This window comes from Botryllus schlosseri, chromosome 8, assembly GCF_051294905.1.
Source record: "Botryllus schlosseri isolate E-star chromosome 8, Bs_hap1, whole genome shotgun sequence".
NCBI classification, from domain to species: domain Eukaryota; kingdom Metazoa; phylum Chordata; class Ascidiacea; order Stolidobranchia; family Styelidae; genus Botryllus; species Botryllus schlosseri.
The window spans coordinates 14,192,553-14,220,545 of NC_137243.1; the positions used below are offsets into that span (position 1 = coordinate 14,192,553).

General features: G+C 40.1%; 1 protein-coding gene and 1 long non-coding RNA gene across 2 annotated transcripts in view; both read right to left on the bottom strand.

The window, feature by feature from the left end:
* Positions 1 to 27,993, bottom strand: part of LOC145444270 (uncharacterized) — a 244,724-nt gene that overhangs the window by 194,063 nt on the left and 22,668 nt on the right. The gene's annotated exons all lie outside the window — the stretch shown is intronic.
* On the bottom strand, positions 6,244 to 8,077 carry LOC145445362 (macrophage mannose receptor 1-like). Its single transcript, XM_080323556.1, has 3 exons — positions 7,919 to 8,077; positions 6,962 to 7,194; positions 6,244 to 6,546 (listed from the first exon to the last, which is right to left on the bottom strand). The coding sequence occupies exons 1-3, from the start codon at positions 8,004 to 8,006 to the stop codon at positions 6,355 to 6,357; spliced, it is 513 nt and encodes a 170-aa protein (XP_080179682.1). The 5' UTR covers positions 8,007 to 8,077; the 3' UTR covers positions 6,244 to 6,354.

A 27,993-nucleotide genomic window follows, 5' to 3' on the forward strand; every position in this document is an offset into this window, starting at 1 on the left:
TCACACAATCAGTATAAATCGCAACATAGGAATCGCTTGAAAGCAAAGCACGATATGCGGTTAAGCTTATGCAAAGTCAAGCCGCGCATTTAAAAGTTGGTGGACAGTATGCAAGCGTAGCCATTGCATTAAAAGTGCAAATTAACACTTATTATTTTGCTTCAGCACTACATGAAATATTTTTCTACGTATTGGAAAACAAAATGGGGTCGCGTGATTTCGTTCTCTTTTAAATGGCTGTCGAGCCTGGAAAAGGATGCCGACCACTGAAGACTTGCAGGTTATCGTTTGCGCAGATTTAGAGTTATCGTCGTTGCAGTTATACAGAAGCTATTAAATTTTTTCGTATAGGCTGGCCATCACAAACTTTATTTCTGTCTGTAAGAACAATTCTTTTTAAATTGAAAAATACGATGATTCACTTGGAAATAATATTAACGAAACATGCAATGAGCCCTCTTTTTTGAGAATAGGGCAAATTCGATTGAGATACAGTAAGTCAGCACTGAAGTAACGCTGCGGCTGCTATTTTGGGAGCTGAGCAGAAAAGCTGACCTTTTTTTTTAAAGTATTCAACCGACCACGAAGTGGGCAAATTTTTACATTTTTTCAGGATTTTCCTCCGGTATCGCAAGTCTGAAAATTTTGAAAAAGTGTCCTCTTTTCAGATTTCCAAAATATGGTAAACCTAACATATACCATTCGAAATACCATCAACTATCTCGGTATAGGACACAGCTAAAATTTGCACATACCAAGACCGGCTTTTGCGTGAAATCTGTAATGCGGTAGATAAGTGTCAGATCTGCGCACATCTCTACCATACTCGACCTCGATAACGAAATTACTGCCCAAATCACGTTGAGACTTGTCACAGAGTTCGATACCAAATCAAGACATACCGTGCAAAGGCTCATGACAGATCTAGGTGTGGAGCATCGTTAAATCAATAGAGACCAATACCGGCTTTTGCGTAAAATCTGTTAGCGATAAATGACGAGTCAGCTCTCACTTGACTTAAGAAACGAAATTACCACCCACATAGTTCAGTGACAAACTTAAAACTTGGCACAGCGTTCGATACTAAAATTAAAACATACCGTGCCAAATCTCATAACCGATCTCGGTATGGAAAATCGTCAACATCAATGAAGACTATTATGGGCTTTTGAGTAAAATCTGTTTGCGATACATGACGGATCAGCACGCACTCAACTTCGGAAACGAAATTACTCCCCTAATCTTAAAGTAGCAAGCCTGAAACTTGGAGCAGTGTTGAATACCACCATCACGACATAACATATCAAGTTTCAAAAATTATCATGGTGCGAAACACCATCAAAATCGGCCTATACCACCAACAGTCGACTCAATGCATAGGACGGTATCAGAGTTCAGATATAGATACCATTGTTTTATCACACTGGCGGGGAGAATCGCAAAGTTGCCCCGCTTGCTAGTTCTTTTGATGAATAGAGAGAGTAAATCACGGTTTCTTAATTGTGGGCGGCTTTGAGAGAACAGACAGAGAAAGCTCGTTGTGGGCGCTACCGGAGCAAGTACCGGCTAAGCATTTACAAAGCGAAAACACATAAGATATTTCCATCTTCGCTGAGACTTCGCTATATATAGGCATTTACAAGCGAAAGCACAAAAAAGAATTCGATTTTCGCAGTGATTTCGGTATATATTGATTGCTGTGCGTCTATTTATGGTAGGCTTACCATACGTCCTCTTTTAAGAGGATTTGTCCTCTTTTTTGACTTTTTTGAAAGTGTCCTCGGAGGACGCCCTTTTGTCCTCTTTTTTTAGATTTTGTCCTCTTTTTTGAAAATTGAGGTCAGATTTAGATCAAATTGCGAGCGATATGCCGCAAATTAGCCGAGAAGTGACGCTCCGGCGGGTATTTCGGACGGAAAAGCGGTGATTTTAGCTCTGCGCGAAAAGAAGACCTTTTTTTTAGTCATCCACCTGGCAATGTGGGAGCAAAACGTCATTTTGAGCTGTGAGCGAAAGTGATGACCTTTTTTTTTAGTCAACCGATCACGAAGTGGGAAAAATTTACCGGTTTTTGAGAATTCCTCTCCAGTTTTGCATGTCTGAAATTTCTGAAAAAGTGTCCTCTTTTTACATTTCCAAAATATGGTAAGCCTAATTTATGGCAGATAGTAAATGATTGTTATAGAACAGAATATTAAGGGCGGCAATGCCCCAGTTGCCCCATAGGACGAGCCGCTACCGCAATAACTGCTGCTGTTGACCGTTCCTTCTCCATTATTGGTAAGCTGCGTAGTAAGGACAGACACTTTCTACCATAGAATGTAGGAAGGTATCTTCCCTTGCACTACAACAAACTTTAACACTAGAACTACCGGAACTTCGAACTACCTAGAACGACAAAGTGGCTTTTTTGACACATGTTGAATTTTTTCCGATTGCATGCAGTCACGGGAGCTAAAAACCAGCACAAAGATAACAAACGTCAGCAGAAACCATTGCTTATTTAGCTCACAGCTATATTTGCAACATTTTAGACAACAATTATAACAAATCGTGGTTTTTGGGTGTAACATATCAGTGTTGTTCTGGTGCGCATTTGGTATTTGAGCACGTTCTTTAAAAATTTGGATTAGGTTCCAGATCCGCTTTAGCCACATCTCCATTCTTGGTTCTTGCTGACGTATCACAAAGCTCATCAGCTAAGATTTGCATAATGCGATCTCACGACTAATCCTCGATTTGCATAGTTTTATAGTATCGGGCTTTTGGCAAGTAGTAGATCAGTCACATTCTAAGAAAACATGCATGGACCATCGTCGACTTGCTGGTACCCTTATAGAATACTGCCTTACAACCTGGTCAATATTATCCCCCTGGTTTTTCGTTATAACATTTAGCCTAACCGACACTGGTTTCTTGATGGTGTTATTTCTGAAGGAAACAGTTGCCTGCGGTAGAAGTGGGCTCAATATGTATGTGTACAACTTCGGTCTCTACACTGGAATCTCGCCGTTACTCTTATTGAAGAGATGATAGTTTTGGCTAAAGCTTTTATTTTCCTGATTGGCCTGGGTAGCTTCAAGCAACTTTTGACAATAGTGTCAACTGGGACTTCTTTTTCTTCACCAAGCGTATACAGCAACATTCCCGTAACATTGTTTCAAGATGGATTACATCAGACTCTTTACATTACTGCGATTGGCAAATGTATAAATTATAGAAGAAGTGTGCCGTCTTATCCTTGCCTAAAAATGATACGTCCTTGTACAAATAGCCTACTTGGTAGCAGCAGCATCAACTATCTGACATTTTACCCCAATTATTTTCTGGCATTTTGATCACGTAATAAATGAAAAAAAAAATCTTTATCGAGTCTACACCTGTTTTTTTACTCATTATGTCAATAGAAAGTTCATGACTTCCAAACCTGTTCCTCGAGAGGGTCTGACTAAACATAATGCGCTCAGTCCTCATATGCATTCAATTTACTAGATCCAGCCCCTCTCGTAGACTAGAGCAAAGGCCCTTTGCCCTTGTGCAACCCCAGTATATTAGTGTGACCAATGCAGATATCGGCTATGTCTAGTGGTACATTTCAATTGTCATGTCCTGTAACGCTCTGAGCTTCAGAAATATAATATTCCAGAGACTTGATGACTCGGACAAAGGAAGATACACTGCCTTCTATTACAAGGGATATTGTTGATAACACAGTTAGATCAAGTCGATATTAACATAGTTCTGTTGTTACAAATGACTTTTCTGCGTTTGACAGATACATAACAAGTGTCAAGAACAGGGGTGGGCAATTATTCTCCTCCGCGGGCCAAATGAGAAGTAGAAAATACGTTGGCGGGCCAAGTGAAAAATTCTAGGTATTTTCCCCAGCGTATTTTGATTTAATTTCTAAATTACATTGATATTAAATGCTGCTCAGTGAATGTGATGGTGTTAGGTAATGTGCATTTGCCGTCATGATTCGAAACAATGTTAAACCTGATACAATTTTAAATCTCTGTAAATCCCTATCCATCCACGTTATTCTATTAAGACACTAAAACAGTGGTTCTCAAACTTCTTTAAGCACGCCTTCTTTTATGATGGTGAAAAATTGCGCGCCCCCTTATCATGATATCACAAAATATTAAAAAGCGCAACCAGAATGCTAGCATGGGAGGTTTTGGCTGTTGATGAGAGAATTCTGAAATATCAAAGTCGGATAATGCACAGGATAACAACCAGAAGCTGGTATTAAATGGCGCGAAGCGCGAAAAAATCTTTCAGTAAACTTCGGCTTCGCGCCCCAAATCAGATGCTTTCACGCCCCCAGTTAGAGAACCACTGCACTGAAATGTATATCGATAGTACAAATCTTATTTTCCTGGTCGCTGCCTTCCGATGCAGCTTAAACAGTCTTTATGTTGGGCGAAGCTTATGCTGTTTTTCTGAAAAGTGTTTCGTGTTTTTGCCATAAGACCGACTTCAATTAAAATCCTTAATCTCGGCGACATGCTCGGCAAACACAAAAAGGACTGGTTCATCCCTGACTTCAGTATACAAATATTTGGTGCTCTAAACCAGTGGTTCCTAACGTGGGCGATTTTGAGAAATGACGGTCGAAAATACCAAAGGGGGCGACGGGGGACGAAAATGTTAGAACGTCTAGTGAGATATATTCAATGAACACGGCCAAAAATGCAAGTGAAGACGGCTAATTCTCCATATGATGCGAAAGTTGACGAGAAATAAGGTCAACTCGATGGAGAGTAGACGCGGTCGCAGAGACCGGTTGTCGGAATACCTAATCGGAAAATGACCTTTCTTTTTTCGTCAATTTGCCAGCGATCAAATTTTGGTGAATAAATTACCCGTTGATATACCCCGTTTATCGGATCCGTAAATAAGTGGGCTAAAATTTGTGTTGAGCTTGATAAGGGGGCGATGAGTCGAAAAAGGTTGGGAACCACTGCTCTAAACCTTCTTTGAATTTCAGTTTTCGGCGTTCTTATTTTTACATGCCCGTGCGACCATCATTGGTGATAGATATGATGACTCAAATAATAGTAATCGCGAGCACTGCTTGACTTGTTTTACGAATTAGGGATTTGGGAACGTATGCCGTAACCATTTGAATGCGTATAATGTGACAATGGCAACAAAGACGGTTTGAAAATATATATGTAGAAAGAGTGATTTCTTGTGACTATAATTGCTACCCACACTTTGCCACATTGCCTTTGTTTTGAATCTGGATTACGCACGCGAGGTACGTATAGGCAGCGTAATCGTGGCATATTAATGGACACTTGGACAGGCTTCAAAGTAAACGAATTTCATTTGATGCAGCCTGCCAGTCATTCAAAAAGCAAGTTCTATGTTTTGAATTCCAAGCAACATTTCGCGGGTCGCACAGAATAGCTTCGCAGGCCGCATTTGGCCCGCGGGCCGCACTTTGCCCAGGTCGGGTCAAGAATATGAAACTGCGTTGCCTTGCGGTAAAAAACTGTAATGCGTCAAAAAAGCCGCTCGGTAGTTCTAGGTATAACGTTTTTATTTGTACTGGACGAGTGATGAAAATCTTAGGGAAGGTGGCCTACATAAAATAAATAAAAGTCAGGAAGTTTCAGCCGAACAGCGCAGGATATGACTGAATGACAGCTCTTCAAAAATGAAAATGCGTCAAAAACGCCACTTGTTCGTTCTAGTGTTAATTATTTCTACCCGCATAATGCATGATGTAACGACTGGATTTCATTAAAATAAAGTTTTTCCATGTAAAAATATGTCAGTTTTTCAGTCAAATAACTTTTTTCAGGCCAAACTACTTCGTAAGGACAGACAGTTCCAACCACAAATATATTTCCATTGTGTAAAAGTACAATTGTTAGACTTGACAAACTGCTTTTTTAGCAAACCAAGTTCTCGCAGCATAAGTCATGCTAACATTGATGGAATATCTGAGAACGACATGAGTGTTCATGATAGTCAATTATCTATTTATGCGCAGTATAAAAGTAGAGAAATTTGAATATATGCAGACTTTTAAACAAACTTGATTAAATTCCGATAGTGCAATAAAGCGACACTTAGCAGTAACAGAGGAAATATCAATATCTTCTTTTCTAGAGTCAATCTGATAAAACTAATGTGATATTCGTAATCAGCAACCTTGAAAACCCCTGAAACCCTGAAACGGCTCCTAGATACTGCCAAAATAATTTTTTTTCATTTTGTTGACCAGTGTTATTATTAGTCACATTTATTTCAGAATTTATGATACATGTTCAATTCACAACTATGTCTTGCTGCGGAGACTTTTCCGTTGTGCCATGAATATCGTTAGATTCACGGGATTCAGCCCTGTATTTCACATACGCCTCCCAAAAGTGGTTGATATGGCATATCATCGACGTATCCTTGCCGATCACTTAAGTTATCAAGTGCCACATACATTCCTACATGCGTGTGCAGCCGCGAAGCAGGCCGTTTTGGAAGCCATTGGACAAACGGGGCCCGTATTCCGTCGGAAAGTACGACGCTGATTGTCTAAACATATAAAACAGATTCGTAATATTGCAACTGCCAACTTCAGCAAATAAAGGTCATGCAATGCTTAGGATGAGGTAAAACTCATAACATGGTAGTGAGACTCACACGCCAATATGCAGTATTAGTCAGATCAGAAGTTCTCAAATGCTGGTCTGCGGACCGTTGTGTGTTGAGTGTGCGCAGACTCGTCAAAAATTAGGGGGAACATTGGTCTGGGGGCGAATCCCCCCAGAAGTTCGGTTTATCATCATATGGGGGCCCAAGACCAACGTTGGGGGGGGGGCTGATGAAGTGCTGTTACGGCCCTGACCAAGACTATATAACATTTTGTTACGGGCTCGAATCATAACCCGTCCACCCGTCCATTATAGACGAAAATCATATCCGATATAAAAAATATAAAAGTTCGTACACTGTTATCAAAATGCAGTCCAAGCCACACATGATTGAAATTGTGTTTAATCGGTGTCCTTGAACGAATCAGAGCTCTTATCAGATGAAAATGTTCTTCGCTGTATATATCAGCCAATACCCCTCCAGCCCGGTGGCAATCATATTGCGCTTCCCTTCGAGTTGATGTTCGAGCTCGATGACCAGCCATGATCAGTATGTAGCACTTGCCGCCATAGCGAACCTCACATCGTCCTTGACAGAAAAAGTGTCTTTATTGCGACTGTTACGGTGGTAAGCCTACGTCGTGCGCAGTGGCATACAGTAGTACATATAGATTTTGAAAATGGAAACCCAATTCCTCAGAAATGCCATTTTATCTCCAATATCTATGAGCTCATTTGTAATTAAGTAATTGGCATCACGCTGTTGCGTTTCCATCGAACTATACGATGACACTTTCCATGGTGAAGCCTCGTATTTCTGTACTGGTATCAGACAAGGGACGGCAGAAGTAACGCTGAGTTGCAATATATTTAACATAATGTCGTCGTTTTGTGTAAAAATAATATTCAGTGTTTTTTTCTTCCAGCACTCTGTTGATGCAGAGTTCATTTTGTGCACATGTAATCTATAGTAATATATTTGATGTATAGAAGAATGTGAATTGTGATATATTTTTGTTCCTATGGCTCGGCGAAAATATCCGGCTCCGTTAAAGCCTGCAGATTAGCGTATGTGTTCCGAATTCCGCAGGTTAGTAAAGGTTAACCGATAACTTCGAAGGCAAGTGCCATCCCATAGGTTCTTATTTAGGTCTGAGGCTTCAGAATGGTCATAATGTCATCCTTACTCTTTTTTCAATACACGAATTTACAACGATAAATCAAAGAGTAAGTCCATAAAGCAATAACACTACCTTCACAAACTGTATCATGTAATAACTAGGTTTAATCTGGGCTCATTCCATATTACCAACCTTGATTAAACAGCAATGGTGTTGATTCGATTGTTGCGATGATACTGGTCATCAGAATAATAGCAACACTCAGATTGCTCTTCGCCATTTTATTTAGGCTTACAAGTTCCTATATTATGCAGATGGTCAATATCGAGTCTATGAAAATGTTGAAAACAATAGATTATCACTGGCACAGAATTAAAAATATCTGCAAAATCGCGCGAAAGCGGCGACAAAAGGCAAAACATTCGATCATAGCAATTTACAACGATGCAAATTGCTATGATTCGACAGTGGCAATTATGGTGACAAATCACCCCATAAGAGTAAAACATCAATATAAGTGATAGTAGATAAATGATACCATAAGATGAAACAATAATCGAATTTGATTCCTCACAAATATATTTTCGGCATTTTGACGAAATTAGTTTGACAAGAAAAAGATGTATTCAAGATATGTTTCAGTACAAGATATGCACAAACATAATTTTGAGATAATTAGGACAAAAAAAAGATATCCGAACATGTCCTAAATATATCTCGTGTTTGCTGGGACCAGACACGAAAACGGTTCTCATCAAAATAAATGGAAACATTCTCTGTTTCATATAGCCGTTAAACGATTCTGCTGAGACCATTCCACCTCCTCTGACTAGCAGCATAATCAAAATTACCAGAGAGGAAGTTATTACCCAACATAAAACCCGATATGCTTCTCTGCCTGACACAGTAATTATTTTGGTCGAATAGTTATATGTGTTTAAACACGCTTGGTTCAGCTATTGAAAGCAGATTTCTCCCGAATAATTTATATTTATATTATCCTAGCCCTGTTCTATTTTGTGATCAGCAGTAGACTGGCATCTCATGGCGTACTAAACCGTAGATGATCGTCGTGCTGTGATGTCAACATTGTATACCGCGACTGCTTTCATGCTATATAGCCTATACTTTAATACTACTTAGCTCTATGGATTGCCAGACTACAATCTAACGTATCGCCGTCGCCTTTCGACACGTGCAACTTCACTTTCATTGCTTATTGTCCTTTTATGTTATCCTATATATCTTTTCATCCAGTATGCATGTCTTTTATTTACATGCTCTAGCTAGGCCAAGGGGGATCCTGATGTTAATGACTATGCTCGAAGTCGTTTCTAGTTTCGACACCCTCTTATCTTTTCATTATATCGCGGTATTGTGTCGTTTTAATCTGATGAAAATTTCAATTCCTTTACACTTATATACTTCACATAACATTATAAAAATCCTAGACTGGCGCCAATCAGAAATTCTTGAGGTTATAATGACCAAAACCTACGTTCGGTGACAAGATACTTCAATGACTTCTTTACCTCTGAATTAAAAGCGCACAAGTACAACACACGCGCGTCCACGTCGTCCAAATATCATATGATCGACCGAAAAGATTATCGCTCCATCAAATATGCCGGACCTGATGTGCGGAACAGTATCCCGCCGGCCATCCGGCAGTCGACGAGCATGTCCACATTCAAGTCGAAATACAAGCAATTACTACTAAATAAATACAGTCCATCCTCAAGATTACCGGACCACGACTGACCTATCGATCTCGCTTCCCATGACATGACGCCCTATTTCTTGTCGCTTCCTTTTTCTATACTATCTTCTTTATTTTCATTCAGTGTGCATGCCTCCTCTTTACATCGCCTAGGCCAAGGTGGGTGTCCGATTCCATAGACAACTCCTAGTCGCTTCGACATCTTCCTTTCTTTTCATTGTATCGCATTTTTTGTGGTGTATTGAACTGATAAAATTGCTAATAAACCAATGATGAAGTTCAATGATGAGGATAATAAGACATCAGTGAGGTTATAATGATCAACAACCTACAATCGCTGGAAAGGTTATAACGAATACGTAGTTAGCTTGTCCCAGAACCCTACGATCGGTCGCGAGATGATAACAAGCAATTAGTTTGTTACAAAATCCCACGATCGCTGTTAAGATAACAACATGGACACAGCGATCTCTCGTGACTTGGTGTTACAGATACACCGATCGGTCGTAAGGTTGTAATTACGAAATCACAGAATCAGATTCGATCACGACTGGATAACAAATTGTCTGAAAAGTGTTTCTAACTCTTATCCTTCGAGAGATTAATCCTTCTGTACGCGATCGAGGTGTTGAATCGTGACCTGAATGTTACAATTGACTTAGCCGGCTTTAGCCCAGCTGCGTTTCATAATATTCGCGCGACCGCCATTCCGTTGTTTTCACACTTACATAATCGTTCACTCGTAACTATAATTGTGTGACAAGAATACCCGAGAATATTCAATCACTGTGTTTAAATTGTCAACTTGGAATCGAATTCTTAACAAAAACACGCACAATCGTATCATTAACAACACGGGTATTGTTTGTGGTTAAAATTTCTTGAGTACTTTTTAACAAGAATCTTACAGTATGGCGTCGGAATCCATTCGTGAAATGCACTATAGTCAAACTGAGATAATCCAAAATGAAATATTTTGACTTGGTCATAGTGTGAATTGAAGTAGGATTGACAAACATGACTGGCATGCCAACTCTCGCCCAGTCACATTTCGGATTAATTATATTTGCTCGATCGCCATTCCTCTGTCTTCGTACTAATACAATCGCTCAAGGTCGACTATAGCTGTGTGACAATTATGGAATCACAAGTACTAGTACTAGTTGATGACGATTACCCCTGCCGAGTGTCAACCGAAAATATTCGGGTTTATTTCAATATGAAAACACTATTCAATTGTAGATTGAAGTTCTGTATCTCCAAGAAGCTGTTCAGAGTATTTTTTGGAAATTTATGCAACTTTTTCAAAAATGTTTTCACGCGGGACGCGATTTAATGTTGTCACATATCTTGATTATTGGGTACCGTTCCCCCATCGAAAAGTACGCATGATTTATAGAAAATGGCACTTCGGCGTCGACCATTACCGCGCCACGACGCACCAAGACATATGAAGTTGTAGGCCGTGTAGCATGCGACTCAATGAAGTGTGCCAGAAACGATCAGCAGCGAGATGACATTGGCCGAAAAGGACAGCCCTTCTGCTGACCGAAAACTTCGAGATATATACATGTATGTTTAATTGTCCATAGGCGCCTAAATGGCCGGCGCCGAATGTTAGGAGGTCACGAAATAGCATCATGTAACGAAGTCATTATACCGACGGGTACGCCCGAAGATGTTTATAATTTTTATTTAGGGGTCCTACCTTTTCCAACGCACCTCACTCGATCAGATCTACCGGTAAATCTGAATACGTGAGCAGAATGCAACTGCATATTACTAGATTACGCATTGGTTTCCCGCGAATTCGAATTTTAACAGGGTGACGTCATTTATAATGTAGTGTTACAATAACACGCGAATTAACTAGATTTTTCATGAAAACCCGTCTATACTAGGGTTACCATATTTTTGAAATCTCGAAAGAGGACACTTTTTCAAAATTTCCAGACTTGCAATACCGGAGTAAAATCCTGTAAAAATGGTGAATTTTTCCCACTTTATGATCGGTTGACTAAAAATAAAGGTCAACTTTCCGGCACAAACCCCGAATTACAGTTTTTCTTTCACATTATCCGTTGGTTGACTAATAAAAAGGTCAGCTTTCGGCTCAGCTCCGGAGCGTTATTTCAATGCTGATGTACTGTATCTCAGTCTCCCTGTATTTTGCGCAAATGCTCAAAAAAGAGGACCAAATCTCGAAAAAGAGGACATTTGGGCGTCCTTCGAGGACACTTTCAAAAAAGAGGACAAATCCTCTTAAAAGAGGACGGATATGGTAACCAGAGTTGGATCAATTAGCCTATATTAATTCAGTTTAATTACAATTACAATTAAAATTTCTCCCATATAGGTTTCAATTACATTACAATCACAATTACTCCATGCTAAAATATAAATTACAATTACAATTACTCCATTGCATGAATCTATTACATAACAATTTCAATTACTGTTGAACATGTAATTGATTAATCAGAAATTCAACTTCAGTAGAGAGGTGCTCTTAGGCAACCCTATCGACGTAATTAGCAACAATCACAAGCTATTCATGTTTCATTCCTGATACGAAAATACCCGTTGATTAATAATAAAGCCGAACGTTTTCGAACTATTCCTTGTCATAAATACTGAAAAATACAAACACAGAATTTTTTTTAAGCGACTGTTAACCAGGGCTGTGAAGTCGGTAAATTTTACCACCGACTCCGGCTCCGACTCCGACTCCACACATTTTCAATATACCTACTCCGACTCCGACTCCCGAGTCTTTAAACGTACCGACTCCGACTCCGACTCCTGGGTTTTTACATGTACCGACTCCGACTCCGACTCCGACTCCAGCATTATTACCAATTTACTTCGAAAATTATATGCCACATTGTCGGCCGAATGACTGTCATACAACCATTAAACATATGCAAACATATGATTAACGGTGGCATGCTAAATTGTTTCATTGTGGCACAGCTCGAATTATCCACTATGCAATTAACTTGAAAAAAAGATTTGCTAAATATCCTTCCTTTTTCAAGGTTTTATAACATGGACTCTCTAATATCCCGAAATGTATGAAGTATTCAAATATGGCAGATATCCAATCCTGTATAATAAAAATGTACATAAAAAATCCAAGTGTAGCTCTTGTATATGAGTCAGCAACTAACAAAGAGATTGAACCTACTAATTTTGTCATTGCACACTATACTGATTACAAGCACACACACTCTTACTACTAATAGACATTGGTCAGAAATGGAATTTAGTTAAGTAGTCAAAGACCATAGCCGATGTCCAGTCTACATGTACTTAATCAAGTATTCAAAGATTGGGACTTGCAATCTTTCTTAATCATTTGTTCCACCCAAACAGCTATAAGCTGCACTACAAATATTTTTAATTTTCTCAAGTGGGAAGCATCGTTTGGTCAAATTTACATCATTTTTACAATTTTACAAAACCAGCCGATGCATTTGCTCTGTCACAGTATCATGGTATAACTCCAAAAATTGCATCAATTTTGACTGCATCGCGAAAAGGCATATTCCGATTTTACTCCCCTGTGCAACTGATTTGTAATTTGCGAATAATCTCTAATTTAATCTATATCAGGGGTGGCAACTTTTTTGGCCAAAGGGACACATGAGATTTAAGAACCATTGCGCGGGCAACTGGAATGTTGATAACCTTTTTAGTCGTCCGATAGAAGCGAGCCGAATTAGGTAACATTGCAAACAAGACTTATATTAATACGCTCTAAAATTGATAAAAATATGTCATGCAACTGTGCAACTGTATACCACTGGGCTCATTTGGCAAGGACAGGATTATTCGACGTTTAGACATAGCAAAATCGACGGTATCAGTGAACATGTCTCTATCATTTTGTGTAAATGTTTTGTCGACGATCTCGCTGCGAGTGAACAAGTGAAGCCGCATGTTGGACGACACGTTATCTCCTAATTGAGAATATAGTTAGACTCAATTCTGTGAATAATATGTCTTTATAATTTTCAGAAGGGGGCTCAAATACTGAATGCAAGAAATCTAGTGACAATGAATCATGCGAAGTACCAAGAAAAATTTCAAGTCAAATAAATATGCTATGAAATATTCTACTTTATGGTCATATATGAAGATCTGGGATAAATCTGGCTTGCCCCTGGATACGTCAATGCGTCAGAACTTTTGTTTTAGTCATCACCAAATTTCACGGTCATGCTAATAAAATTTTGGTTGGCCTTGCAATTGTACCTGTTGTCATAAATATTTTCGAGAATTACCTCGCAGGCCACACCTAACCTTCTCGTGTGCCGAATTTGGCCTGCGTGCCACGGGCTGGCCACACCTGATCCGACTCCGACTCCAGCTATTATAGTTTTCACGACTACAACTCCGACTCCGACTCCATCAAGCGAAAATTGCCCAGACTCCGACTCCGACTCCACAGCCCTGCTGTTAACAATCTAAAATTTGAGCGACTGGCAACGACTAACAACGAATAAGCTACAAGACAGACAATGAAATGTAATCAAACGAATGCACAAAGCTTAGTGCGGAAATGAAATGTAATTGGTAAGACGTCAGAGATAAGGTGTGAGAAATTAAAATAAATGTAAAAGGCATAATGTAAAACGCCATAATTGGTAGTCCTATTGTTGGCGATCCAAGCGTCCAAAGTTGATACATCTGGTCTTAATCGAAAGCTAGTGACGCACTGATTCCGAAAATACAAATTAAAATCTCGTTAGGACAATGTAACCGCTCCAAAATATCCGTCCAAGACCGATTGTTCTGATTGTTAAATTAGCCCGCGAGAGTCTAGATAAACTTATTAAAAATATTGATAAAAGGCGTACTAAATATCGAATTTGTATTATATTAGTATTATATTTCACCATGATAATTCTAAGGCAGTGGTTCGCAGAGAGGGCACGTGCCCCTTAGGGGCGTGAAAGCTTCTAAATGGGGGCACGAAGCTGAGCTCAACTGAATAAAATTTTCGCGCTCCGCGCGATTTGCACCGAATTCCTAGTTATTGCTCTGTATTTAGTCTGAATTTCATATCTCAAAGTCTCTCATCTACAGTCGTAACCTACCGTTAGGTTAGGTTTGCTAGCATCCTGGTTTCGTTTTCTGATGTGACAACAAGGGGCCGCGAAATCTTTCACTATCATAAGGGGAGTCGTGTCTTAAAAAGTTTGAGAACCACTGTTCTAAGGTAAATACTTCATATATGGTTTTTTATGTTTATTTTCTGGCACGACTATCTCAAGGCCCACGCAGTTGGAAAGGTTTCAACTGCTAAACATCACAGAAATCCTAAATGAGATTGACATAATTCGGATCACGAGTGTGATTTCATATTGGCCACTCCATTTTTAATTATTTTAGTGGTGTGCTTATGAAGAACGATTCGCGCGTGTCTTATGTAGATTCGTTCTCTGTATGGTATTTATATTTTATCTACAAATAGTAGAAGCGTGTTTGAAGCTAACAAGGTTATGATGCTGTCAGCATTGTGTGTCCTGGAACTGAACCCAAAGTGGAATTAGTAAATCTATGAACATATCGCTGCTCACAGATTTAAATTTCAATAGTGTTCTAAGAATCGGGACAATCGACTTTCATCTCTATAGTGTTGACAAATTGGTCATTGTGTTCGACCAGTCTATGAAATGTCGCCACTGTTTCTGGCGCGTGTACGATATCATCAAAGCAATGTTTGGTTTGTTATAAGCATATATAATATTATTATCTCCATGTCTCCAACAGTGGTAGTGACTACAGAGAGCATACGGCGTCGTTCTGTCCTGCCATGCTAAATTTGATCAGTTTTGGAAATGAATTAAATTGTGTTGATTTATAGCCAAATTAAGGGGGAAACCAGGCAACCTACATTGCATCTAAGTCTGTCTTAGGCAGTGCAGTTCGCCAGCTATCAACAACAGCTACCTAGCGCACATAGATTTAGGCTACTGCCAAAGCTATGAAGTAATGAATGACTTGCACGTAGGAATTTCTCTAAATCTTCAAAGAATATCAAAAATTTGCTCAAATTAAGTTGAAGTCAGCCTATACTCCGTTGAGCGCGACTGCTGGAGTTTGAGTTTGTCAAGCTTTCTAGAATACGAATTAAGTTTAATCTGCAATAGTCGTATCTTCAGAATGGTTGTGAAACACATGTTTAGTCACAATTTATACAGACATTGACAAAATTGAAAAAACTTCCTCGCGCATTTTTCGATTTTTATTTTTGGCAGTTTTGGCATTGTCCTCTAAATAGATAGTTTCAGCCTCGAATTAGTCACAAAAACACTTTATTTGGGCTAGTTTGTCAAAAGACACCACAAAATGTGCAGTATCCACGTATAATCAGTGCCACCAAACAATAAGAAGAAAATACCTAACGATTTCATAGGTTAATATTATCAAACGAAACCACAAAATATGCAGTATCCATCGGAATCGGTGCCAATAACAAAAACAAAAAAGAAAAGCCTAACAAACACGCTCAACAGCTGATTGTTACAGCTGTTGAATAGACTTAAATCGTTTCCACTGTAACAGTGCTTCCAAACTTAGGTCAGCTATAGGTTTCTCCTAAATTCATTTCTCGCCCAGCGAATCTGGGAAATATCGGCTTCAACAGTAGACGTTGAGGGAAAGAATGTTGCCAGTCATCCACACAAGGCTTTCAGAGCTTCGAAATCTTTGGAGGGCCGAACCGGCTTCTATGCATATTGAAAAGAGATCACTTCGCCAGTGCCATCGATCTAATCGCGGAAAGAATTTTCTTCCCGATACTTTTCCAAGAGTTTCATGTGTTATCTCTCAACAAATTCTATTTACTAGCCCGACTATCATTTTTCCTTCAGTCTACCGATAGATTTTCGGAGGACTTTTGTCACTTCAGGTGGCTTTAATATTACCAACTCGCATGGAAGAGTCCTAGGAAGGTTAGCTTGTTTAAATATATTGACGCAACAAGACTGTCTGGCAAAACGAGACTATGCAGCTCAGAAATAGCCAGTCAGTTTGTTGCGTCACAATGTTCAACTCGATCACAATGCAAAAATCGTGGTTGATTTTGGGGGTTCCAGTTCCATGAGCAGAATATAATTTATATTTTAATAATCAGTACTGCGGCAGCTTCTCATTGATACCCGTTTTATCAAATTTAGCGCTCGACAAGCCGATCAAAAATTATCGTAAAATTGCCTTTGGACAAATGGAAAGTATGCAGTCAGCCGTTCGATCTCGCTGTGCCCACACCATTTAGGACACCATGCTTTCACCCCTAATGGGTGGGCTGGGCCCAGATTAAGAAACCTGCCTCTCACAAACGCTCTTTTCGCTTGTAACGCGGTCTTGTTAACACAACACCATGAACGAAATACACTATTTGGCAGATCGTGTTATTTTTGGCATATGCCAAAATCTGCTTATTTTTGACATTTTCAAATTTTTATTTTTTGGCAGTTTTGGCATCTTGCTGCTGAAATGCCAAAAATAACACGGCCTGGTTATGGGAGTTGCGTCGTTTCTAGTGCTCGCCGCAGTGTTGGGATCAAGTCACTACCTTCGAGTCACGAGTCATTTCGAGTCATTGCACATTTTGACTCGACTCAAGTCAAGTCAATCGATTTTCGAAGGTGACTCGAGTCAAGTCAAGTCACTCGATTTTTGGAGGTGTCTCGAGTCAAGTCGAGTCAAGTCAAGTCAAGTCAAGTCACGAGTCAAGTCACAATTCAAGTCAAGTTGCCTTTGCGAAGTATGAGGCATGATTACGTCATGGCATTTTGCTAGCTGTCTGAAATACACATTGAGTGGTCATTGATTTTGAAGCGATGAACGAATATAGAGTCAAATATACACGCAGGTAGGCGCTGTATCGCTCACATATACGTAGAACTGCTAACCACGTAAGTAATTGCATAGCCTCAGTTTATAGTTACCAGCCAAAATAGAGAATAGAGAAACGAATTGATAAGATGCAATACATTACCCATTTACAAATTGATATGATACAATTTGAGCCTGCGCCAATGATTGAGGATCGACTATATAAACTATATTCGAATTCAATTTCAATAAAACAAGAGTTTTTGTTAAGGTAAGAACATAGAATAGAAATAGATATTTTGCTATTAAATTACTTATACTAGTTTACGACAACGTAAGCTGTAAGCTTCTATCACTTCGTTTGCGGTCAATTTATTTGTGAGGGAACAATGGAGGCTCAGTAAAACGCACGGACATGGAATTATTGGTCGCTCTCACGGGTTACATCAGCGTTTCGCGAACACTGCGAACATATGCAAGATAAAGTGATTTTTAGCGACACCGATTACTTGATGACTTGAAATTGACTCGTGAATTTTGCTCCGAGTCACGAGTCAATCCACATTTCTGGTACGCCGAGTCAAGTCAAGTCAAGTCATTTTAGCAAAGTGACTCGAGTCAAGTCAAGTCACACGAAAAAGGTGACTCGAGTCTGACTCGAGTCAAGTCATGACTCGAGTCATCCCAACACTGGTGCTCGGTAGTTCACCTTATTACGTAATGTGTCCATTATTCGATGCAAACATCACTGTGAATCTCACAATCGTGTTGCTGTCGTTTCGCCGATGGAAAGAAATATTACTGTTTGGTGAGCAAGGCACCGGTTGTGAAGCAGTGACTTCCACGACAGGACGCATCAGTGGATCAGGGTCTGATACAATCACCCACTAAACTAAATATAGCCATGTCGAACATTTTAATCTCAGATTTGGTGTTCTCTGAGAATTTCCAGGTGTCTGTTGTCTACTTGAAAATCTGATCGTCGATAGCGAAAGAAGCAGGTAGTTTGGATATTTCAATAGCCATGCAAATAATAGGGAGTATGGTATACTATGTAAAGCCGTTCGTGCCGACGGAAGACTCGAATGGCGAACATGTTAAAACACGGAAGTCGCATTTCGTTTCATTTTCATGGCGTTTCACGTGACGAATAATCAGGCATATATGAAGTAATGCATGAGCGCAATGCATATATACATAGTTATCCATTCAATATGTAAAATACAGTTTGGTGTATTACCGTATGTCATGTTATGGTTTCATATATCTGATGTGACGGGTGGATTTCAGGATATACATATACCGTAGTTCATATAGCGTAGGCCTATAGTTCCAGGCAGCTTTATGAAATTCTGTTTACAACCCTTCAAGGTCACTGAAGCGTTTCATTACCCAACAAACGAGTTGCAGGCCAGGGATGCAGAAAAGCTGTTTTCAACTGCTAGACACGATCGGGCCTGGTTGGATGATAGGCATCATCCCTGTCGTCTCGTTTCGACGTAGCCTGTTTTCTACGTTCCAACAGGATGTAATCGCGACGTAGGCGACGTATATCGAGGCTTTTTTTGAGATATATATGTGCTGGTGCGGATGATACATAAGCAGGCCTGTTTATTTTTGGATATTGGGTTTTATTTTTGGAGATTCTCCAAAAATAAGATTTGAAAACATCCAAAAATAAGCTTTTTTTGGATGATGTTTTTTCAAGTTTTTTTAGTGAAATGCACGAGTCAGAGCAGTGTAAATACTGTTGAAACAACCAGGAAACTCACAAACACACACGAAAACAGCATGTGTGAGCAGGAGGGGGTCTCCGAAACGCTAAAAGTACTTTCACTCACTGGAAGGATCAGAGGCGACACGACAAGGGTTGAAGAGGCGGCATGGTATGAAATCGTGTGAGTGTGGTGCCGGCGGGACCTTGTAACGCAGGCCAAATACCGCCACCTCTACAACAATAACTTCGTCTACACTATGGTGGGACTGAATGGTTACCTCCAACGGCAACAGGACTTGATCCAGGAAAAGAAAAGTAGGTGCCCCAAGTTTGTAGACACATGTTGGTTGTCAATTAAGAAGATGACCACTTGATTGACTAGACACCGTGCCAAACTCCTCGGGGTTATAAACGATAGAAGTCTGGCCTGTGCATCCCTCCGCTGCAGTAGTGGATCCAACTAATCGTCCTCGAGCGCATGGCCACAGAGGTGAGCACCACCGTCACAAAGATTCAGGGACTTCGCCATCTGATAGTGGAGCATCGAGGATGAGCTCCATCGCCTGGTCGAACGCCTTCGAGCTCGGTGCCCAGCTGAGGACTTGGACAATGACACCCGCGGCAAGGAAGTTCCTTTGGTCAGAAGGTGCTAGGCTCTCAAGTTCACAGAGTCACGCAATTTCGTGGAGGATCAGAGTGTGCACTGTGCAGTCCTCGACCTTCTCGAGAATATCGACGAAGAAGAGAAGCAGTCCACGTTCGAGGCAGCCAGGAGCCTTATAGCAGGGCTCATCGACGGCATAAAGAAAATTGAAGTTGCCGACAATGAAAGGGTTCTGCCCTGTCTACCACACCAAGTGGTGCAACCTCGTAGGCAGGACAGAACAAACACTTCTTGCTCTTTTAGATTCTAATAATACAAACAACAGGGATACATATATGTAAGCTACTTTATTTGCAGCTCAGTGAATTGATCGACAAACACCGGGGTGGGCTGTCGAACAAGTGGACACCTGAGTAGATAAAGAATATCGAAGACCAATTCCAATCCATGTCTGTCCGATACCAAATGGACGTCACTTTCAAGAGCATTATTGACGAGCGTCAGTTCTTTGGACCCACATGGCTCGATGTTTCCCACAACTGCGACGGTCGAAGCCGATTTCTCGAAAACCAACTGGGAGAAAGGTCTCTACCGGGCGTCACCCACCGATTTTTATTTGGAGGGCATTCTCCAGGCCAAAGACTTTGTGACGAAAGTATTAGAAAGTTAGATCAAGATCACTGATGATGTCGATGTGTTGAAGAACATGAATACATGATAATAACATACTTTCGATGAAGTTTTCTATGTAGTATTAGGGCTAAAAACACCTTCATTTCTTATTTTTGTAGATTCTCCAAAAATAAAATTTGAAAACATCCAAAACTAAGTTATTTTTGTTATTTTTGGAGAAATCCAAAAATAAACAGGCCTGTACATAAGCGATGAATGGATAATAGTGACACGAAGTTCGTAGTGCTGGCAATGGACCATGGCAGTATATTCCGTGTATAGTGCGCAATTTCTTTGGTTGGACTGATAGTCAGCCTATACAAGTATTCGGCCTAATAATATTTGGTATAGAAATCAATACATCAGATCGAATCCTCTTACAGATTAGCAGAAATATAATATGCGTATTGGCAGTTTCACAATAAGCAATATAACTGGCATTAGGGGTCATTTATATATGCCAGATTGCTAGGGATTATTTCGACTGGTTAAGATTTCCAAATAGTAAAAATAGTCATTGCGACAATACAAAACAAATAGCATACAGTCTCTACCTACGTTAATCCATTATCCAAATAAATCAATCACTATAACAAAATTGTAGCCTTCAATGAAACAATTTGAGACACATTCATGGCACAGCGTGTCAGAATACACCTATTCAATAAAAGCTAACTAAAAGCACTTATATTACAATGAATTTCGCGAAAATGAATTTGAAAGGTACGTAAATAAACAGTGATACATGTGCTGAATGGAAAGGTGAATGGAAGTTCAAAGTGCTGACAATATGCCTAATGCCAATCATAGCCATGTGCCAGTATACCAGACCAGAGCAGGATGCGGCCCGCAGGGCGAATGCGGCCCGTGACGCAATTATGAGCGGCTCGCGAAGAATTGCTTGCAATTTTGTCCATAAACTCTATTTATCAATGTTAATGCATGGACTACAACTATAACCTGTATAAAATTGATCGGGAATTGCGTATACTTTAAAATCTAGTTTATTTATGTACGGTTATTACGTAACGTATGTATGTCGTATTAGTTTACCAGAATAAAACTTGAGCCTAAATAGCAGAGGTGGGCAGACCTGGTTCATATCATGCGCGAGCCGCATAGAAAAAATCTTAGTTTTAAAAGAGCCACAACACCAAAATTCAAAAATATGAATTTATGGCGTCACATTGAAGTATAGGCTATCGAATGAAGTTTGATATTGTGCGGTGATACAGTGCGTCCCACCCGGACTGCAAAGTGTTTGAAATTAGGCTGATATGACCTCTAAACAGTGCGGAGCAGTTCCTTCAAGTGCTGATGAGAATTTAGCCTTTACAATACAAATGGAAGAGCCGTATTCCCCATTGCTAACCCGAAAATGATTGTGACCTGCGCTGGCGTAATTAATTATCAAGCTCATTACTGAACACAATGATTTATCATTGATTGATGACCACTGAGCAGGCATCGATTGTTGCGGGTGAAACGTTCGTGAACTCGATTCGAGAGTTCAATTGCGAGGTTCTAACCCTGTAGCGGGAAGCGTTAGAAATTTCCAAGACATGTGAAAACTACTTAAAATTGAAGTAGAAAATGAAATGTCTGAAAACTGCTCGACTGAGTAGTTTCAAAAATTAGCTACTGTTAAGGTCGAATACTTTTAACAGTTGATCGAAGGATTATGTTAGCGACCAATTCAAAATGACTGCTGATAATACAAGTATAGGTACAACTTTCTGTTGTTGTAGTACGGGAGCTTTTGTACTCGGTTAATACGACAATTTCATGGAGTCAGACTCAGAAGTGAGTAGTCTTTCCAAAATAACTGCTCTAGTATAAGGTTACCAGATGTCTCTGACCCAAATTCCGGACATTCTTTAGCGCCCACTAGTGGAGCTATGAGCACATTGTCTGTGAATATGACGTCACACTAGCAAATACAAAAGTATCCCTAATGTGATGGAAAACAGGAAATATATTCTTTGTGGTCGCATAAAAGTTACATATGTGAATCTTGACATATTTCATTCTGTTGTGACGTCATAACGAGTGATACTCGATTACGCGACTCGACTCGAAGCATTTTACGTGATTCAGAATCGAATCACTCAGGTACTCGATTTTGCCCACCCCAAATTATTATCGGTAATAAATGCAGAACAACTTTCGTTTGATTTATTCGTGGTGGGGGGGGGTCAGGGAGCGCTGGCACTTTATTCGTCGCCCAGCGGGCGGCAGCTCGAAAAAGTTTGGGAAACTCAGGATAAACAGAATCATTGTTGATTCCAACACTGCCGATGAAAAAAGGATCAACCCCTCGTAATGACCGTGAACATGAACGCATCTCATCATTACATTTCTGAATATTCCTTAGTCGAATAAATTGCAACCGCGATTGAACAAATTTGGCAACAATGCACGCCGCTCTTCTGGTCTAGAATGAAGATATTGCCGAAATAGTATAGATGACATCCAATGTCTATTGCGGTGGTCGGGAACCTTTTTTGCCCGAAGAGCCATATCGGCCCTATTTTTTCCATCTCAATTCCCAAAGAGCCATACATGCCAATCCGCTGTTCCGTCACAATTGGAAATTCGTGACGTCATGGTAGCACTAATTCGAACTCACTACATGAGATTCCTCGTGTGCGCCACATTTTCTCTGCAAAAACTGGTATATTTCTTGTTCGAAAATAAAGTTCGAAACAAGGGGTAAGACGCAGACGGGCCAAGCCTCCACCAAGGATAACTCAATTCCTTGTATTTTAAGTAGCTTAGAATTTATTATAACTGATATTAATCGAATGTGAATGTAACACTGATTCCGAAAATCCAAGGGCGGAGATAATAAAGTCAGCTGATCCGGGAGAATGCTAATCATGCGATTAAAAACTGCTAATCGGGACGCATCTCAGGCGGAGATAATAAAGTTAACTGATTCGAAATATTGCTAATCGTGTGATTAAATACCGCTAATCGCGACTTATCAATTTGGAAAGGTTACGCCCGATGGTTAGTCGAGGTGTCTCGAGTTTTCAATCAAGTGGCATTATCTGTTGCATCATAATGCGAAAACGCGTTATACGCCATAAGTTGTCAATTTGTTGAATGAAACAGCAGCCTTCTGATAGCGACAGTGCCACTGTAATATGTCGATTTGTCGAATTATCATCATCGCGAAATGAAGGTCGTGTCCAATTCGTTCAGTACAGCTAAGAAATGGATGATAGAATATTGGTATCGCTCTGCAATGGCGGGTATATAATTAGTGATGTTATTACCTATAGGAGACCATCGGCACGGTCATTATCGGAAATATCTGTGCGTAGGAACTAATCATTAGCGTGCCAATCAACAGGTGCCGAGATTCGGCTCCAGTATATCGCAAACAATACTGATATTGGCTGCCGGCGTGACAGTAACTTAAATTTGATGATTTTGAAGAGAGGGGTCCGAGCCCCTAAACCTGAAGAGGGCATTGTCTTTACCTCTCAACGCCCTGTTTATACTGCCACGAGAATAGTTATTTTGGCCGTGATGAAAATTTACCAACAAGTCGCTGCGATATTGATCAATTCAGTTCAAAAATAAATATTTGGCAAAGAGCCATATACTATCTTATACCCAAAAGAGCCATATATGGCTCGCGAGCCATAGGTTCCCGACCACTGGCCTATTGCATGGTAGAGGCCTACGATATTTTATAATACAGTTGACTTAATTTGGACACTTTGGTTCCCCTCACTTTTGGCCTAATCAAACGGAGACACAGCTTTTTCCGAATCTAGCTCAAAATCAATGGTTCGTGTCATGGCCACGCATAAAGCCAGACAGCGCTGTGTCCTGGATAATAAATGAAACGCAGAAATCGCCACTGATAGAGTAGAACGCACAAGAGATATACCATGGGGTTAGTTCTATGTTACAATTGTACGATACCAAAATACTCCATAAATACTGTATACTATATCACTGAGCATAGAACACACATAGAGGGTTAAAATTGTACAGTAATTCATCAAATAGAGTACTAATCCCAGCGAAAATAGATGGATGGTCATTTTAATTTGATAGAAGTATACTGCAAAATAATAGAAATTAAAAGCTTTAATCGGGCAGAAAATCATTTATAGACGAGCTAACAACGCTAAGGGAAGACTAAATGCACACAATGCTTCGGTGACCCGTACGCCCTCATATGAGTCAATAGTCAATTGGTACTGTATCGATCATCATTGTTTCATCATAATCTCTCACGTTGCGTTAAAACTGTTTGTGTCATATCCTAACAATAGGAATTGCGAGTCTTTGTCCGAAATAAGCGGATATTTGTCCGAATTAACGAAAGTTTTTAAAAGTAATTTTTACTTTATCTCCGTTCCGTATCATTTTGGCCGAATAAAGCAACCTTTCGCGATGTTCTGTGTCCGACTTAAGCGGATTCCACTGTATTTATAATATCCAGCAAGTACGGTACGAAAAAAATTCGTGGCATGAAGTACGAGAATTTTTTTGCGTATCATATCAATTCTTTATCTAACATTTACTCTAGTTTATGGGTCGCCAACTTAAAACGGGTCGCGGGCAACGTTTCAAATTTGTATAGACCTCGGGCCGCACGAATGCAATATCGAGATAAACTAGGCCACAGTTTTCGCAATCACGTTTTTAAATCTTCGCGTCAGTACAACGCTATGCTCTCTAACATAGGCGGTGGGCATAGTTCCAACAAAATAACTAATATTTGATTAGAGAAATACTAATTCAACAAAAATATCATGAAAACACTTTTAAATGGCCAATGATTAAGGAGTCGCTATTAGGGCTAGCGAGACATGCTACTAGCTGAAAGACTATCTCGTCGCGTCTCGGTCTTGGCAGTGTCTGGGCCATTGTACATTAAGGCAATATGCCCATTGCCCATTGCCCATTCATATCAGCTGATTCTCAATGGAATGCTGTTGCAATTGCCGAAGTCGTCAGTTTGTGAGGAATATTGATGTTGGGCACAGGAGAATAGCATATTTTGAAACGACAGCATTACAGCAACAATATTATGAAACTGAAATCGATTTCACCATTTCAAAATGCTTTGCTTAGCGTTCTTCTGAAATCTGATATCAGATCGCTGGCCGCGTGTTGCTGCCCCCCGATCTAGGCTGTGACAGCGTAAGTTGCTGGCGCACAGTTAGCCAATTGCTTGCCAAACAACAATATTTCGTTCCATCTGCGAAACGATACCAGCACGATTGTTAGGTTAATCGTGGCATTCACATCGACGAATACATACATCAGGTAGTACGGTATATCACCCTGTGACAAAAAAGAAGAACTTCCTATGGCAGTAGCAGTATGAGAAACAATGGAGATACTTGCTAAGAAAAGAGTTCTTCTGATGAGTCCGTATACCGTACTTTTCCGGGTAATCTTTTGAGTAGTACATTCCACAGAAGCCCGCGCAACGTTGGACTTGGCGTTGAGGGCGGAATTATGCTGCTCATCCTGCAATATTGTCGGACTTGCTGACGGTTTCGCTGATATTTCACTGTTCCGCGTGGAGTTATTGGGGTGTTCAACCAAGTCCAGACTTCTCTCGGCACTGAAATCACTGATTTTTGCGATTTTATTGTCATATTTTGAATTGAACGTCTTCATCGACTTGGAATGCGCGCATAGCGGGTGTATGAACACTTGAACAGTCCCAGCATCATAGCCTGGCTCAATATCATAAAAGCAGCATAAATATAAAAGCGAAACGATGTCACGGTGCTCTTAAATCTACAGCCCAACACGCTTGACTCGTATCGGTGCATGGTTAATCCGACGACAAGAGTTGTTGCCAGTATAATCACGACGATTATCAAGCTAAGCTTGCTCAATATAGAAATGCTTTTATTAAATAATCCGCCAAGGGACGGATGCTGATAGAATGTTCTCTGTCGTAACCAAAGGAATGTATACATTGCTATTAGACTTGCGATGGTGGTGATGTTGCTCACGTAGATATTTGCTTGGCAAGCGCTGTGCACATTGGGATCTAAGCCCGTAATGGAAATAGATAAAGACGTCGCGATTCGAACCAGTGATATGCACTGCATCAGTACTGCGGCTTTGAATATGATTCCTCCGTTCATATCGCTCCGAGAGCTTCTTTTCAGAATGCTAGTATGTTGAGTGTGTGCGACAAATCCCGATGTCACCCATCCACTATAGACAGGGTTACCATACCGTCCTTATTTCTAAGATTTGTCCTTATTTTGAAGGGCCACGTCTTAGAAAACTCAACTGTCCTTATTTCTAAGAAATGTCCTTATTTTCGACTTGCGTCCTTATTTTGTCTTATTTTCAACCACTACAGAACTTCGATTATTTTCCTCTGGTATCTGTGTTGCATAATAATATAAAATTATGCTTTTGCATCGAGATTTCATGACATCATAAACGAAAGGAACTCTCGTGACGTACACACTACAAGATTTGACTTCTAAGTGGTGAGATAGCTAGGGCAGTGAGTGCATGGTAGTATAGCAGTTTCGTCTGAACCAATTAAGCTACCGCGGCGGACGTCATTTTAGCAGTAAACAGCAGTACCAGGTTCCTGCTGTTTGGTCTACAGCACAATAAGCTCAAACTGTGGGGAAGGCAGCATTTCTTGAGTAGTGAAAAAAGGCGCAGTGCAGTCGACACATTGGTTAAAAAGTAGTAAAGCCGTAAATCATTGATAAATTTATATAAATTATATTGCACTTACTTGCACTAATCAGATTTAGCCTTATTAGTAGCTAAAACTATATTATAGTTTTAGCTACTAATAAGGCTAAATCTGATTAGTTAAAATGAGCAGGCGTAAAAACGTTTTTCGTGATGATTATGAGAGAGAATTCAAAGGTATCTAACGAAGCGTGAAGGGCGAGTGTGTCGCAGATTGCAATATCTGCAATTGTGACATTAACCTGGAGGCCACAGGAAAGACCGCTATTTCAACTCACATTCATACCCCAAAACACAAGAAGTATGTCATAATGATTAATTTGAACCAGTCGATGAATAATTTTCCCACAAGTCGATCAGCACCAACGATCACAGACTACAAGGCAGCTGCTGTAGAGCAGGGGTTCTCAACCCGCGGCCCGCAGACGATTATTTCGCGGCCCGCGACATCTTTCATTATAAACGCAATTACTTCTGACACGGTATTTGTACAAATTAATTCTGATACTTAGCTCTTTTATCGCACCGTCTCTCTTTTGTTTGAATATTCATTCTTGAAAACAGTCGTTCTTAAACTGGAGGATGCGCTCCCTCGGGGCCTGAAAGCATCTGAGGGGGGTCGCGCAGCTGTGGTCAACTGAACAAAAAAATTTGCGCTCTGCGCAATTTATCTCCGTTTCCTGGTTATTTCTCGGTGTATAGTCAGAATTTCATATTTGAGAATTCTCTCATCAACAGCCATAACCTTCCTTGCCATCGAACTAGCCGTTTGTGTTGCATAGCTTTCTGGTTGCATTTTGTTATATGACGAAAGGGGGGCACTAAATTTTACCTATCAAAAACGGGGGCGTGTCCAAAATAGTTTGGGAACCACTGCTTTAATGTGTTCTCGTTTTTTGATATATGCTCGACTTCAGATAGGTATTGTTTGGAATCGGTACTCGACTGGACTCTAGTTCAAGAGAATTCCGCTACGTAGTAGGCCTACACTTTTA

Coding starts and splice junctions, on each gene's coding strand:
- LOC145445362 (XM_080323556.1), bottom strand. CDS start 8,006: ATGGCGAAGAGCAATCTGAGTGTTGCTATTATTCTGATGACCAGTATC. Junction 7,195..7,918: donor ACCATTGCTGTTTAATCAAG/GTTGGTAATATG, acceptor TTTTCTGTCAAG/GACGATGTGAGGTTCGCTAT. Junction 6,547..6,961: donor GACTGCATTTTGATAACAGT/GTACGAACTTTT, acceptor TTATATGTTTAG/ACAATCAGCGTCGTACTTTC.